Below are 14,565 nucleotides of genomic sequence, written 5' to 3' on the forward strand. Positions count from 1 at the left end.
AAACTGTTCAGATCTAAAAAATCCTTCTAGAAGAAAACTAATCAATTTTATCATTCATGGACTGAACTGATAATTCTTTGAGGGCCAGACCCAAGTTCAAATCTGAGTTGGGATAAAATAATGTTTTGTAGTGCAAAAAATTATTATACAATACATCCAAGTCCAGGCCTCAATCAAGCCGAGAGCCTAGTTTGCTTAAGTCCCTCTCCTCTAAAAGCTTGGGTCGTATTTGTATTTGGTTTAAATTTTAGCTTCTCAAGTTTCCTTTTTCGTTTTTCACTGAAATATGTTAATAATTTCCTATAAATTAACCTTGCCATGGAAAACATTCAGCAGAATTTTTATGAGTACACGATCACAAACATCAAGACCACGCAAAACAAACACACAAGTTTTCATAAGAATAAAAATACAAGTAATCTATCTTGCCTCTAACACTGAAACTGAGCATACGTTTGCAGAAGGTGGTTTGCTCTCGCTAGATGAATAATTTGCTTCAACAAGATCCCTTTCAGTGAAAAATCCTGGTTGTTTAGGTTGAGGCAATTCATCTTCATTACCCAACATCAAAACCACATATGACATGTTTGGTCTATCTTCTGGATTTTCTTGCACACACAAAAGCCCCACGTGAATTGAACGTAGCACTTCAGACAAACAGGGTGTTTCAACTTTTGATCCCGCAGCCAGTTCCAGAGGCCTGCCTTGTTTGAACAGTCTCCAAGCCTGACAAACAAAACCATGCTGTCAATAAATAACACATTGAAGTTTTAAGTGTTCAGGTCTCATTAAACATGTGCAGGCATCTGGTTTCTGAAAAAAGTACTCAAGAATATATTGAAATTAAAGATAATAAGTAACATAGCTTTGACTCCTACATGCCCAATAAGGTTGAGGTGGTGATCTGGATGACGGAATCCTCTGTTCCTATAGCCACCCACTATCTCTAGCACCAATACTCCAAAGCTGAAGACGTCTGATTTTAGCGAGTAGAGCCCATAATTTGCGTACTCTGGAGATATGTAACCACTGCATGTATTCATAGAATTTTAAGTTCCATTTGCGGACTATTAAGATAAAATGCGTATGATGGAGATGAAGACACTCACTACGTTCCAGCCACTTTATTAGTATTGGCTTCAGTTTCATTTTCTCCAAAACTTCTAGCCAGGCCAAAGTCTGAGATTTTTGGATTCATTTCGTCATCCAACAAAATATTGCTGGTTTTGAGATCTCTGTGGATTATTCTTAGTCTCGAATCTTGGTGAAGATAAAGGAGTCCTCGAGCAATCCCGTTGATGATATTGTAGCGCTTAGGCCAATCTAGTAGCAAGCTTCGAGTCTCATCTGCCCAAGTCAATCCATTACATCTCTTATCAAATTCATAAATGTTGGTGAAGGAACAAGAAAAAAGGAGATGATAAGTTACGATCAATGAATTTTGAGTTACAATTACATATGCATATATGGCAGAATTTGTCAGCATGAAAGTGGAGAACTCTTCCCCTGCAAAGCCACCTTCCCAAGGGCTTTGAACGATGCTCAATAGATGGCTAAACAATTGATTTGAAACATTGGAATAGCTTTTTGAAAAGTTCTGTGAGATTCATACCAAAAATGTAGAAGTCCAAGCTTTTGTTAGGCAAAAGCTCGTAGACCAACATATTTTCATCTCTTTCAATGCAGCATCCAAGAAGCCTCACTAGATTTCGGTGCTGAAGTTTCACAATATGTTTGACTTCATTTTTGAACTCATCAAGTCCTTGTCGTGAATTCTTAGAGAGCCTCTTGACAGCTATTTCTCGTCCATCTGTTAATGTTCCCTGTAAATAATTACTCAGCATCATAAGCAAATCATACGTTGTCTCCTGAATTCTTAGAGAATTTCATGCAGCTTGTATCTGTTCAGGAATTCTTTCCAATCAGTCATCCTTTTATGTTAAAAAAAGGTTGGTTCTGTAGTGGAACAATTTCAATACCACATAACTCCATTGGTGCCTGGAGTTTGTACCATGAACACTCAGAAGCTATATTGCATGACTGTTTATGGATAATTATTACCTTATAAACAGGTCCGAATCCCCCTTGTCCTAGTTTATTGGATACAGAAAAGTTATTTGTTGCACAAGCCAACGCCTCCATGTTAAAGATGGGTAATTCTAGCTCTTCCTTCAAGTCCTTGTTATTTGATCTTCTTTGCAAATTACCTGTCATGTTTCCTGTCAGCATAACAGTTATGCTTGTTGAAAAAATAGAAAGAAAGGCAAAGGATCTCTATTTGCTACTAAACTCAAGATTTGTATAGCATCAAACACAACGGAGCTTTGAACAACTTACAGTCATACCTTACAATACTAGTACTGAAAATCAAATTAATTTTTTTTTTTTTAAAAAACCGAATCTTGTTATCTAATGATCCAGGGCTGGTTCAATAGGAATACGTTACCATACCCAATCTTGTTTGGTGTGAATACTGTTAAATAATAAATTAACTTTTGTTGAATAATATTTTTACTTTAACCTATATATAATCTCTTTCTATTTAGGTTAACTCAAGCACTTTAGAATAAACAAATTAATGAGAATTCCAACCTCCTTCTCTTTATGTTCGTTTGTATTTTATTTTAATCTAAATTAACTTAACATGGTATTAGAGCAGATTTTATGGAACAAGGCTTAATCCCAAAAAAATTTTGGAGTGACATTTTATTTTCCGTTTCTACAAAATCTGGTATTTTCGCCTTTCCTTCAACTTCTGCAATTTAATATTTGCATTCAATTTCTGCAATTTATGTTGTGTTTTGGAGTAATCATATAATTTCAAGAAGATATTTGTTTTGTTTCTGCGATATCTGTTCAGTTTATGCAATTTGGTACTTTGTTTTTCATTGCTTTTGTGTTCTAGTTTTGTTTGTTAATTATAGCCACCGAAAGAGATGATTCACTTCAGTTTGTGATTGTGAGGTTGGATGGAAAGAATTATTCATACTAGGGTTATGTAATGAGAAATTTTCTTAAGAGTAATAAGATGTGGGGATATGTTAGTGGAACTTATGTGATACCCAAGAATACTGAGGAAGGGGATGTTGTTTTGATAGATACATGGGAAGCAAATAATGCAAAGATTATTACTTGGATCAACAATTCTGTTGAGCATTCCATAGGCGCGTAGTTGGCGAACTATGAGACAACAAATGAGGTTTGAGATTAACTGCAAAGATTATTCACGCAATCAAATTTTGCAAAGCAATATTAGTTAGATAATGACATACGAGCTATTCATCAGAAGAATATGAGTATTCAGGAGTTTTATTATGCTATGATAGATCTTTGAGATCAATTAGCTCTTACATAATCGACAAAATTAAAGGCATGTGATGCTTATATTGAGCGTAGAAAGCAGTAACGATTGGTATAGTTTTTAACAACACTTCGCAGTGATTTTGAAGGACTTAGAGGATCAATTTTACATCATTTTCCACTGCCTTCTATTAACTCTGTTGTTAGTGAGTTATTGGATGGAGATATACGTCTTTAGTCTTATTCTAAAAAGATAATTCTTTCCGCTTTAAATCCTTTTATACTAACAGTACACTTTAAGCCATTCTCTAATCATCAGAATAAGCCTTACACAAGAGTTGGATTCGATGAGTGCGGTTTCTATAAGCAAAAAGGTCATTGAAAGGCCTAGTGTCTGAAGTTTACATAACAGAATCAAGTTTGGAAGCATGACAGTCAGTCACAATCTAATGCTTATAGACCACCTCTAGGGTTATAAACCACCACCACAATATTGCAGTAGTAACTTCATCAGGCTCTATCACTGATCATAGTACTTTAGCTAAGCAATTTTAGAAGTTTCTCTCCTTACAGCCATAAGTAATGTTCACTTCTCCTTTCATAGGTCAGTTGCCTTATAGTTCCTCATGTATGTCATGTTCTAAATGGGTCTTAGATTCTGGTGCTTCACATCATAGGTCTTTAGATTCTTCATCTTTTACTTGTGTCCCCTTTGCCTTTCATTCCTATTATGATTGTTGATGGCACTCCTATACCCTTAGCAGATGTTGGTTCTGTTATCACACCTCACCTGTCTTTCCCTAATGTTTATCTTATTTGAAAACTCAAATTAAATCTTGCTTTCGTTGGTCATTTATATGATTCTGATAATTATTTAGTTATTTTTTTTTTTTTTATTATGTATAGGATCTACAGTCTCAAAATCTGATTGGGACAGACCCTAGGGAGAATGAACTATATATTTTAGACGACTTAAAAGTATCAATTGTTGCTGCTGCTACTACTATTGTTGATTTGTCTTCTTTTCATTTGAGTTCTTCATCTTCTAGTTTTTATTTATAGCATTCTCGTCTAGGTCATGTTTCGTCTTCTTGTTTGAGATTTTTGGCATCCACATGAGCTTTAAGAAATTTGCAAACTTTTGATATTTTTTTATTGTAGTGGATGTAAATTGGCAATATTTTTTGCTTTACCTTTTAATCAAAGTATTTTTGTTTCTTTTTCACATTTGACTTGATTAATTCTAATGTATGGGGACCTTCTCATATTACCATAAAGGAGGGTTTCAATATTATGTTTCATTTATTGATGATCATAATCGTTATTAGTGAGTTTATTTAATGAAACATTGTTTTGAATTGTTTGAGATATACACAACCTTTCAAGCTCTTGTTAAAACTTAACATTTTGTTGTAATCAAATGTTTTAAGTGTGATTTGGGTGGAGATTACACCTCTAATAAATTTTGTCACTTTTTGCCTTAAGATGGAACCATTCAACAAACTTCATGTATAGATACTCCATGAGTAAAATAGAGTTGCTAAAAAGAAAACATAGGTATATTGTCAAGACTGCACGTTCTTTATTGTTGTCTGCTTCTTTTCCTAATGAGTTTTGGGAAGAAGTTGTCCTTATTACTGTAAGTTTGATTAATACCATTTCATCGTCTCATAGTTCAGGTTTGTCTCTTTTTGAAAAGTTATATGGGTGTGTTCCTGATTATTCCTCATTTAGAGTTTTTTGTTGTACTTGTTTTGTTCTTCATCCTCATGTAGAACGCGGTAAATTGTCCTCTTGATTTGCTATTTGTGTCTTTCTAGGTTATGGTGAAGGTAAAAAGAGGTATCGTTGTTTTGACCCAATAACTCAGAAACTTTATGTGTTTTGTCATGTTGTCTTTCTCGAGCATATACATTTCTTTTCTATTCCATCCATTACTCATAACCTGACTAAACTTGATCTTATTCGTATAGATCCTTTTTTTAAGGATTCTGATAGTTTATATCTCAGGTTCCTAGTACCTCAGACACTCCTCTCTATGTTCATGTTCAACTAATTTATACTCATAATTCTGTAGGTACTGACACTTTACTCTCCTCACACATGAAGCTTAATTTTTATCTATAGCTCCTCAAGCTTTATTTAAGATTGTAGATCCACCTCTACATCAATCCATACGCATTCGTAAGTCCATAAAACTACTAGATTTTGTATATTCTTGTTATTCTTCATCATTTACTTCATTTTTAGCTTCTATTCATTGTCTATTGGATCTCTTCCTATAAAAAGGCGATTCTTGATCTCTTTGGCAGCAGGTTATGGATGAGGAACTTTTTACTTTAGATAAGACAGATACTTGGAATCTGGTTCCTCTACCTCCTGGTAAGAGTGTTGTTGGTTGTCATTGGGTGTATAAGATCAAGACTAATTTTGATTGGTTTATTGAGTGATACAAAGCTAGGTTGGTTGTAAAAACATACTCTCAACAATATGGTATGGATTATAAGGAGACGTTTGCCCCTATTGCAAAAATGACTGCTATTCGTACTCTTATTGTAGTAGCTTTAATTTGTTAGTGGCATATCTCTCAACTTGATGTTAAAAATGCCTTCTTGAATGGAGTTCTTCAAGAAAAAGTTTATATGGCGCCCTCTCCTAGTGTTTCACATGACTTTAGGTATGTTTGTAAGCTTAAGAAAGCATTATATGGTCTCAAACAAGCACCTCGTGCTTGGTTTGAGAAATTATCTGTTATGATCTCGTCTCTTGGATTTATTTCTAGTAGTCATGATTCTGCTCTTTTTATTACGTGCACTAATACAAGTCATATCATTCTATCTTTATATGTTGATGACATGAATATTACTGGTGATGATATTAATGGTATTTCAGTTTCGAAGACAGAGTGGCTAGACAATTTGAAATGAAAGATTTGGGTTATCTTCGATATTTCTTAGGTTTTGAGGTAGCTTTCTCACCCAGAGGTTATCTTCTTTTTCAGTCAAAATATATTGCAGATATTCTTGAACGAGCTAGAATCACTGATAACAAGACTGTAGATACTCCCATTGAGGTTAACGCAAGGTATTTCTTCTGATGATTTACCTTTGACAGATCCTACTTTATACCATACTATTGTTGAGAGCTTGGTATATCTCACCATTAATCATCCAAATATTACATATGTTGTTCATATTGTTAGTCAATTTGTTTCTTCTACTATTGTTCACTAGGCAGCTATTTTTTCTATTTTGCGATATCTTCAAGATATAGTCTTTCGGAGTCTTTTATTTCCATCCACCTCTTCCTTAGGAGCTGCGTGCATACTCTATAAGCTGATCATGGTAGTGATCACACATATGCAAGTCTGTTACCGGTTCTGTATCTTTGTAGGTGATTCTCTTATTTCTAGGAAGAGTAAGAAACAATCTATTGTTTCTCAATCCTTCAACGAAGCAGAATATCGTGCTATGACATCTACTACCAAGAAGATTGTTTGGCTACGTTGGTTACTTGTTGATATTGAAGTTTTCCATTCTCATCATACTTCTATGTATTGTGACAACTAGAGTTCTATTCAGATTGCTCACAACTCAGTTTTTCATGAGCAAACTAAACACATTGAGATCGATTGTCATCGTACTCGTCATCATCTCATGCATGACACCATTACTTTGCCTTTTGTTCCTTCTTCCTTACATATTGTAGATTTCTTTACCAAGTCGCATTTCATCTCTCGTTTTCATTTTCTATGTGGCAAACTTTCGATGCTTGTAGCTGTCTTATCATGAGTTTGAGGGGAGATGTTAAATAATACATTTACTTATGTTTTATTTATTAAGGTTAGAATAATATTTTCAGTTTAACCTATATATAATCTATTTGTATTTAGGTTAACTCAAGCAATTTAGAATAAACAGGTTAATAAGAATTCCAGTCTCCTACGTAAGTATTTTTTTTTTTTAAATCTTAATTAATTTAACAAATACTTACGGTTTTTCTGCTGCTTCTTTTTCCAAACATACAAGACCAAGCATAAGCCAACGAACAGAATCCCAGTAGACAACACAGAGCTTACTATGATCATTTTCTTCACTTTGGATTTGGTATTAGCCTTTGCAGAGCCACCGTTGTCTATAACATGGTACAGAAAAACTGGTGTTAAAAAGAGGAAATGCCAATATGGCTGGAAAGTTTTCTTTGTCTGGAAAGTTCTCTTTGGCCATATAGCATTCAATTTCAGCTTTCTACTCATTTGTTATAAAAAACAGTATCATTTTGGGTAGGAGAAAACCAATCCATCATGTTACCATCACCAAAGCCATGACTAATCAGCTGTGTAGAAGGAAACACTGTTGCTGATAGCCTTGCAAAGAAAGTATCCTTTTGCCAATAGCTTGCTAGTTTTCTATCTGAATATATTTCGAATTTTAATAATAATAAAAAAACGACTTCTCTAATCTGAGGATAAATACATACCTAGTTCAGATGCAGCAATCCGTATAAAAATGTCTTGCTCATTTTGAAAGAAAGTTCTCATATCAATAAAATCATTGAACCAGAGCAAGCAGCCACTTCCTCCATTCCTGATGTCCAAGTTTGTATACGCAGTACAGCTGCAGTTCTTCAAGCATATGTTCTTGCACTCCTCCAGGTTCATAGTCCTGCTGAACCATGATTTTCTTGTCTCCGGCATCTTCAAACCTCTGAGCTTCCGAAACCCATCTCTGGAACAATTTAGTGCTGTCTTTCTAACGCAACCGCTTGACCAATCTGTCTTGTCCCAGTCTCTTGGAACTTTTGGTACAAATCCGTTCAAGCAATTACACACTGGAGAGTTGTTAATGCTACAGATACCATTTGCGCCACAGAGTGCATAACGCTCACAATTATCTGTATTTCCTGTTTCATAAAGAAACCAACTTTGAGTTTGCTCGATCCAGAGGAGGTGCTGGATATCACCATTCTGACTTAGGAAGACCCTCCAATTCCTTGAGTTATTAAGAAGATTTTCTCTGAAAAATATCTCCTTATCATTAAAAACAAGTTCAAATGTGTAAACTGGATTTGGTTTTAACCGAGGCAAACCACTGAACCCCATACCATTCCATGGCCCACTTCTATACTTCACATTTGAATCTTCCAACACTGCATACTCCGGATATCCATCAGGAATAAGGATTACTGAAATATTACCTCTGGAAGGATCATCTGGTGACTTCCATGATGTCAAGTGCCAGTCCATGCCAGTTTTGGTATTCCGTCCTAGCTTCATGCCCGGTATTAGTGTGTTGCCTGGATAATCAAAACTCTGCCACAAGGAGTTCTCCATGTTATTATCACCCTCCTCTTTCACAACAAGGTTTCCTGTATCCAAAAGCTGCGCAACTGGATTCCTAGCAGGTGTTGATGTGTTGGAAGACCAAATGATGCTTCCACTACGATTGAGAAGAACAAGAAGTCCTTCGTTGGTAAGCCTTACGACTCCTGATGAATCGTCAAGTGGAGTTTCTCTGTTAGCAACCCAAACTGCTGTCTGGACAGATATTTTTCCATACCATATCCCCAAGTATCGGTTTTTGGATTTCCCGGGGCTGAAAAATCCTAATTCATAGGTCCCGCCAGCTGAAACTATAGTGTCTCCATCTCTAATGAACTGAGCTGTGTTTATGGTGTCAGTAGGTGTGGTTGTTCTTACAATCAGAAATGAAATGAAGCAGAAAACAAGCATGGGGATGCAATCCATTGCTGCTCTCGTGTTTCTTCGTTATATTACAAAATGGCTGGCCTTGCTAGATGTGAAAATATTCGTCTCAAGGAATTGCCTATTTAACATAGGTAAACGCATCTCTTTTCCATTGCTTGAGTTCGTTGAAAATTATAGCTACCCAATCTTGAAAATCTGAATCATGAAAGTGGCAAACCACCAGACTATCCTCGGTGCTTCCATCCACCAATCATTTTATAAATATATCAGCAACTCCTAACAAAATAACAAAAAATTCAAACATTTTTATTATTAAATAAATATAACAATATCAATAACACTCGTAGAAAATTTTATATCATATTAATAATAATATATTGCATTGCAGTTTAAAGTTAAACACGTTACAAAAATCAAACAAAGTATATTGGTATAAATAATTTAATAGTGAAATTAAAAATGACAAGACATGCCAAAATAATAAAAAATATATTTTGAGTGAAAAGTTGAGTCAATAAATCTAAAGAAAGTTAATGTGATCGTGTGAGAAGGGTTGAGAAAAAGTTGATAAATAAGAGAAAATAAGGCTTCAGTGATTGAAAGGGGAATTATTATATACTAATAAATCATATTATATGAAAAGAAAGGGTACATTGTCCGGATCAGAGCTAAGAAAGAAAATTGAGAAACGCAGTTTATAAGCTATACAAAATGAAAACTACAAAAAATTTAACAGTAAACCCGTGGAATGAATTCATGTACCAGAAGAATCCTAAGCATACTACCGGCGCTATCTTATGGATTTTTTGTTGAAGCCAAACTTGAATTGAAATTCTTTGTTGTGGCTTAGAATTTTAGGCCGCCTAAATTGAAGGATTTTGGTGGGTGAGGGCCAGGGAAAACAATAGAGGAAGGAAGGATTTGAGGTTGCTGGTGTGGCTTTTGTCTTTTTAACTAGGGATTTATTTCTCTTTATGGAAAGCGACAAAATTTTCCTTAAAAAAAGAAAATAAAGTTAGGTCTAGTTATAAAATTTTAAGACTTTTGCAGGGGATGAGGCACCAACTACACTCCCCTAGCTCGTCCCCAGCTTCTAAGAATACGGACACATAACTCATTTGCAAACACTAAAATTCTTGAAAAGAGAAGAAATCAAGTTTGAAAATGTGACATATAAATAACCTTGAATTTAAACACTAATATTATTGGAATTTGATATCCTCATTCAATGAATAACAATTCACGAATAAGAAGTATATGACATTGCCATGAAGACAATTGTTCTTTGATAAATCGATTCTGTCCATTAAAAAACTAAAATAAAAGAGAAAGCTCACCCTTACACACTCACATAGAGAGATGCAGCAATCTAAATTATTATTAACTAGGTATTTGTATCTTTGATTGAAAATGACAATGTTTTCCTTAAAAAAAAGAGTTGGGTCTGGTTATAAAATCTTAAAACTTTCGCAGAGGCCTAGGCCCCCACTAACCTCCCCCGAGCTCCACCCCTAGTCTTGAGACTTGGTTGCATAACTCACATGCAAACGATACAACTCTAAGTCTATCTAACGAATTCTTAGGGACTCACAAATATTACTTTAAATTTATCATTTTCGCTACGTCTATTGATTTTGGGACCCAACAAGAATATGATAACCTTGCAATAAAAAAAATGATAGCATGCATACTAAGTAAATATATAAACTTGCATAAGATATAGAAATAAAGTGTTGGCATGTATACTAAATTTGTATAAAAAATATACTTAAACAAAACCAGTTTAAAGTAATTACTTGTTGAAGATTTTAAAATGTAACCAACCTCCTTGTTTTTTTATGTTGCCAAAGGTAACTTATTTATCCTTAAAGCTTTATTGCTCCTCACTTTGTGAAAAAAAAAAAAAACTCACTTCAATAAGCCTCACAGGATTTCAACAACACCTTTTTATTTAGGTACACTCATAAACAAGGTCCAACAGATACAAATGAACTATACTCAATGTCTTTCTACAAGAATTGAAACTAAGCTCTAGATTATGAGGAAAACAAAAAGGAATAAAGCTTAAAAAACCAAAAGATTTAAGAAGGAAAATATATGAAGAAGAATGTCAAATTTTGTAGAAAAATATATCTAAATAGTGCAGAAAAACCAACCTAAAAACGCTCTTCTTCAATCCCTTTAATAGACAACTTTAGGAACCATAAATTGATAGAATTCTCTCATTATCAACTTTGATTACTCTCCAAAAAAGTTGAATTAAAACTAAACAAGAAAAGTGTGACGCTAATGAGTATTGGGTTGCAATCATATTTTCTTAAACTCTTTGTAGGATGTTTTCCGACTTCTAACATTTTTCTATTCATGTCGTGTCCTTTGCTTTGGGCCAATGAGTAGCTGACACGATCAAAAGATTGATGTCTCTCCCAAGTGCAGGAGTGTCGAAGTAATAAATAACCCGGCAAGACCGGGGTCGGACCATAGAGAGGTTAATTATATAAATAATAATAATAATAATAATAAGTTAAAGAGGACTTTGAGATGTAAGATTAATGCAAGGATTCAACAATGATAAAAAAAAATGTCAAGGTTGGAGGATCCACTAATAGTATTAGAAATAAGCATAATATAAACTCTTTTTATTAATCAATTGGAAACCACACACAAAGAAGGTTCCAATAAGATGATTTATCATTAATAGTTCATTATAAATTTTTAACATAATCATATTAATTATCTTATTTAAGTAACACTAAACTTTTATATATTGTTAGGAATTCATGATGCTAACTTATGTTAACAAGAAATTAAGTTCCTTTTATAGCACAAGTATAGGTTATATATACCATACGGTTGGCTATGAAAGTGCCAAGCATTTGTTATACCAAGTGTTATACAACACAAATCTAGATTAACCATTTAACAAGGTATTAAGAATTAGTAAGATAAAAGATAAGACATTTTAATAACAAACTTTCTTGGATATAAACATTAAAGCTCATGTTAAGTTTATATTATACCTATTCTAACACCATTGGTGAAACCTTTTTACCTTGATATAATAAACTTAGCTAAATATTATGAAGAAAAGAAACATAAATAAACAAGAGGAGAACATGATTATATAAGTATAGTAAAGAAAATGAAAGGCATAAACAAGAGATTAATGAAAATATAACATGGAATAAAACTTGAACATAACAAATTACAAGTAAAGAGAGCAAGAACAAGATCTTGATCTGAACAACCAAGATGCCTAAATGCATGGCAAATGCCTCCTTTTATAGGCCAAAATTTAAAACTATTGATTTAATGACTAATTGTTGAGTGGGTGGCCACATCTTGACTTGGTGACAATCTTTATCTTCTTTTCTAAACAAAACGTCATTGATAACGTCAGAATTTGAACAAACTTAGCTCATGAAAGTTTTAGAAAATTGTCTCCTTTTTCAAGGAAAAAACAATTGAGGTCATTTGGACTTCTAGAACTCGAGATATAGGCTGAACATTGAACAATATGATTCCTTATTCGTCCTAGCTATAAAAAGGAAAAAAGATTTCAGAACTAATTCCACCTTCAGATTTGATTCTCCTATCTTATATGGGACTTTTAAAGGGTAACAAATATGATCCTATCATATTTAGGATTTTAAATTCGGATTTATTTATTTTATTGTTATTTTCTTCTTAGTTTAGGGTTTATTTATATTATTTGGGTTTAATTGTAAGTGGGCATCATATAAATCCACATAAGGGGTCCATTAGGGTTTATTTTAGTTCGAAGTCACTATAAATAAGGGCATAACCAGACATGCAAAGAAGACAATTCAGATTAATAAAACTTCTTGTTTGCCGCACTTTGTGTGTGTGTGTGTTGGTGAGATAATCTCCCTTTCATGGTTCTCTAAAGAACTGAAAATGACTTATCGAAGAACAACTATCTTCGTGGTGTCATCCTTATACTTCTCGTTCATGAATCAATATTCGTTGGGTGGGGGTCTCCGTTTCCAATAGTGCTGGTGCCTAGGTACAAATTATCTTTGTGTCACACTCCTATCAAACCTGATTTATTGGCTTTCCGGGAACTGGTGTCTTTGCATGTGGGTTGCGTGACCATGTGATCACAAGGTTCACATCATTTGGTATCAGAACTTGGCTCCATTAATCAGGTTATATCCTTCTGAAATTTTCATTTCTTGTTGTTTCTGCAAAAAAAAAAAAAAATTCCATAGTGTCCAATTTCTTCTTCTCTTGATTTGGTATCATATCAAAAAAAAAAATTATTTCATTTGGTTCCTGACCAAAATATATCAGTGGCATAAAAAAAAGAAAAAAAGAAAAGAAAAGAAAAGAAAAAAGTCATTCAAAAAGGCATTCGTTTGTTTCTGCCCCAGAAAACTAAACGAAGGAAAATTTGACCAAATCAACTTGGAATGAGCTCAAATTTGATTCTATTATTACTAGGACCCTAATCGCACCACATATTAATTTTGGGGTCAATTGGATATCGTTTGCTTTGGGTTTCAAATCGGGTCTAATTAGGTCTAATTCATAACGTTTTTGCGTCAGTCTATCAAACCTTATCGTAAACTGCTCAAATTTCATATTCTGTCTATGTGGGTTGGTAGAGCACTATATCTGAAATTTTAGCTCAATTGGACATCATTGACTTTAGGTTCCAGATTCGGACTTAACTCGTCGTAAACGAGTTTGTTTTGCGTCAATTTTTGAAATTCGGTTTCTCTTTGTTGTTTTCGTTTCTTTCATTTTTTTTCATCATATCCAACATATCTGTTTGTTGTTTCATTGTTTTTAATATTTTGTTTTTGTTTTTTTATTCGAGTCTCCAGTTTCGTTCATATTTCGGATAAACTCGCTTGCTACTCGCGAAACTATCATCACAGTTTTGTTTTTTCTTGTTTTTCTGGTTTTTATTGCCTCTTGAGTCATATATACATATTTGGATTGGTTCTATTTGGTGTTGGTTTCAGTTCTGCAAGAACCACAAGAAGGTGAGACGAGAGGTGTGAGCGTGTGAGGATATTAAGAGTGTTTGAGTGAAACACGAGCGATGTGAGGATTTTTTTTCCACTAACCAATTTTTGCAGGTACAATGTCAGAACAAAACAACACACCACGCCCTCCCGATGTAGAACTTAAATTCCAAATGCAAGCCATGATGAAGATGGAAAGAATGAATTTCACGATGGGGAATATGTGTGATAGACTTGAGAAGGTGGCAAAACATGGTAATGTGGCTGGAACATGTACCCAAGATGTGAGAAAGGTTGGGGCTGAATTGAAATCATACCATAGCAGTGGGGCTGAAAGGCCAAAGTGGGATGATTATGAGGATTTTGAGGAGGACATTAATGATAATGGTGATGGTGGTTTTAAGGATGAGACCATAGGCTATCGGGAAGGTTTTCGACAGCCTAGAAACCAAAGGGATTTCATGTATTTTGATGAGGTGTTATGGAAAAAGAAAAGGAGGATTCAAAAGGAGAGGTGGTATCAAAGGGACATAAATAAAGAGATTAGTGTTCCAAGGAGTCTAT

At 34.2% G+C, this 14,565-nt stretch overlaps 1 protein-coding gene across 2 annotated transcripts; it reads right to left on the bottom strand.

Annotated features, from left to right (window-relative positions):
- Positions 1-307: 307 nt before the first annotated feature.
- LOC118037067 (G-type lectin S-receptor-like serine/threonine-protein kinase At4g27290) lies at positions 308-9,281 on the bottom strand. Of its 2 annotated transcripts, none has more exons than XM_035042951.2 (7): positions 7,780-9,281; positions 7,294-7,434; positions 2,062-2,219; positions 1,613-1,823; positions 1,110-1,347; positions 879-1,029; positions 308-726 (listed from the first exon to the last, which is right to left on the bottom strand). In XM_035042951.2, the coding sequence occupies exons 1-7, from the start codon at positions 9,044-9,046 to the stop codon at positions 421-423; spliced, it is 2,472 nt and encodes an 823-aa protein (XP_034898842.1). In that variant the 5' UTR covers positions 9,047-9,281; the 3' UTR covers positions 308-420. The 2 variants fall into 2 exon arrangements, with proteins under 2 accessions (XP_034898842.1, XP_034898843.1); XM_035042952.2 differs by having other exon boundaries at positions 2,062-2,207; positions 7,780-9,276.
- Between the last annotated feature and the right edge of the window lie 5,284 nt (positions 9,282-14,565).

The sequence above is a fragment of the Populus alba genome, chromosome 10 (genome assembly GCF_005239225.2).
Source record: "Populus alba chromosome 10, ASM523922v2, whole genome shotgun sequence".
Classification (NCBI taxonomy): domain Eukaryota; kingdom Viridiplantae; phylum Streptophyta; class Magnoliopsida; order Malpighiales; family Salicaceae; genus Populus; species Populus alba.

What these genes read in the sequence shown, in the direction of transcription:
- LOC118037067 (XM_035042951.2), bottom strand. Translation starts at nt 9,046, where the DNA reads ATGGATTGCATCCCCATGCTTGTTTTCTGCTTCATTTCATTTCTGATT. An exon ending in GATTGCTGCATCTGAACTAG is followed by an intron (nt 7,435 to 7,779) that starts GTATGTATTTAT and finishes ACCATGTTATAG; the next exon opens with ACAACGGTGGCTCTGCAAAG. An exon ending in ACCTCAACCTTATTGGGCAT is followed by an intron (nt 727 to 878) that starts GTAGGAGTCAAA and finishes TTTGTTTGTCAG; the next exon opens with GCTTGGAGACTGTTCAAACA.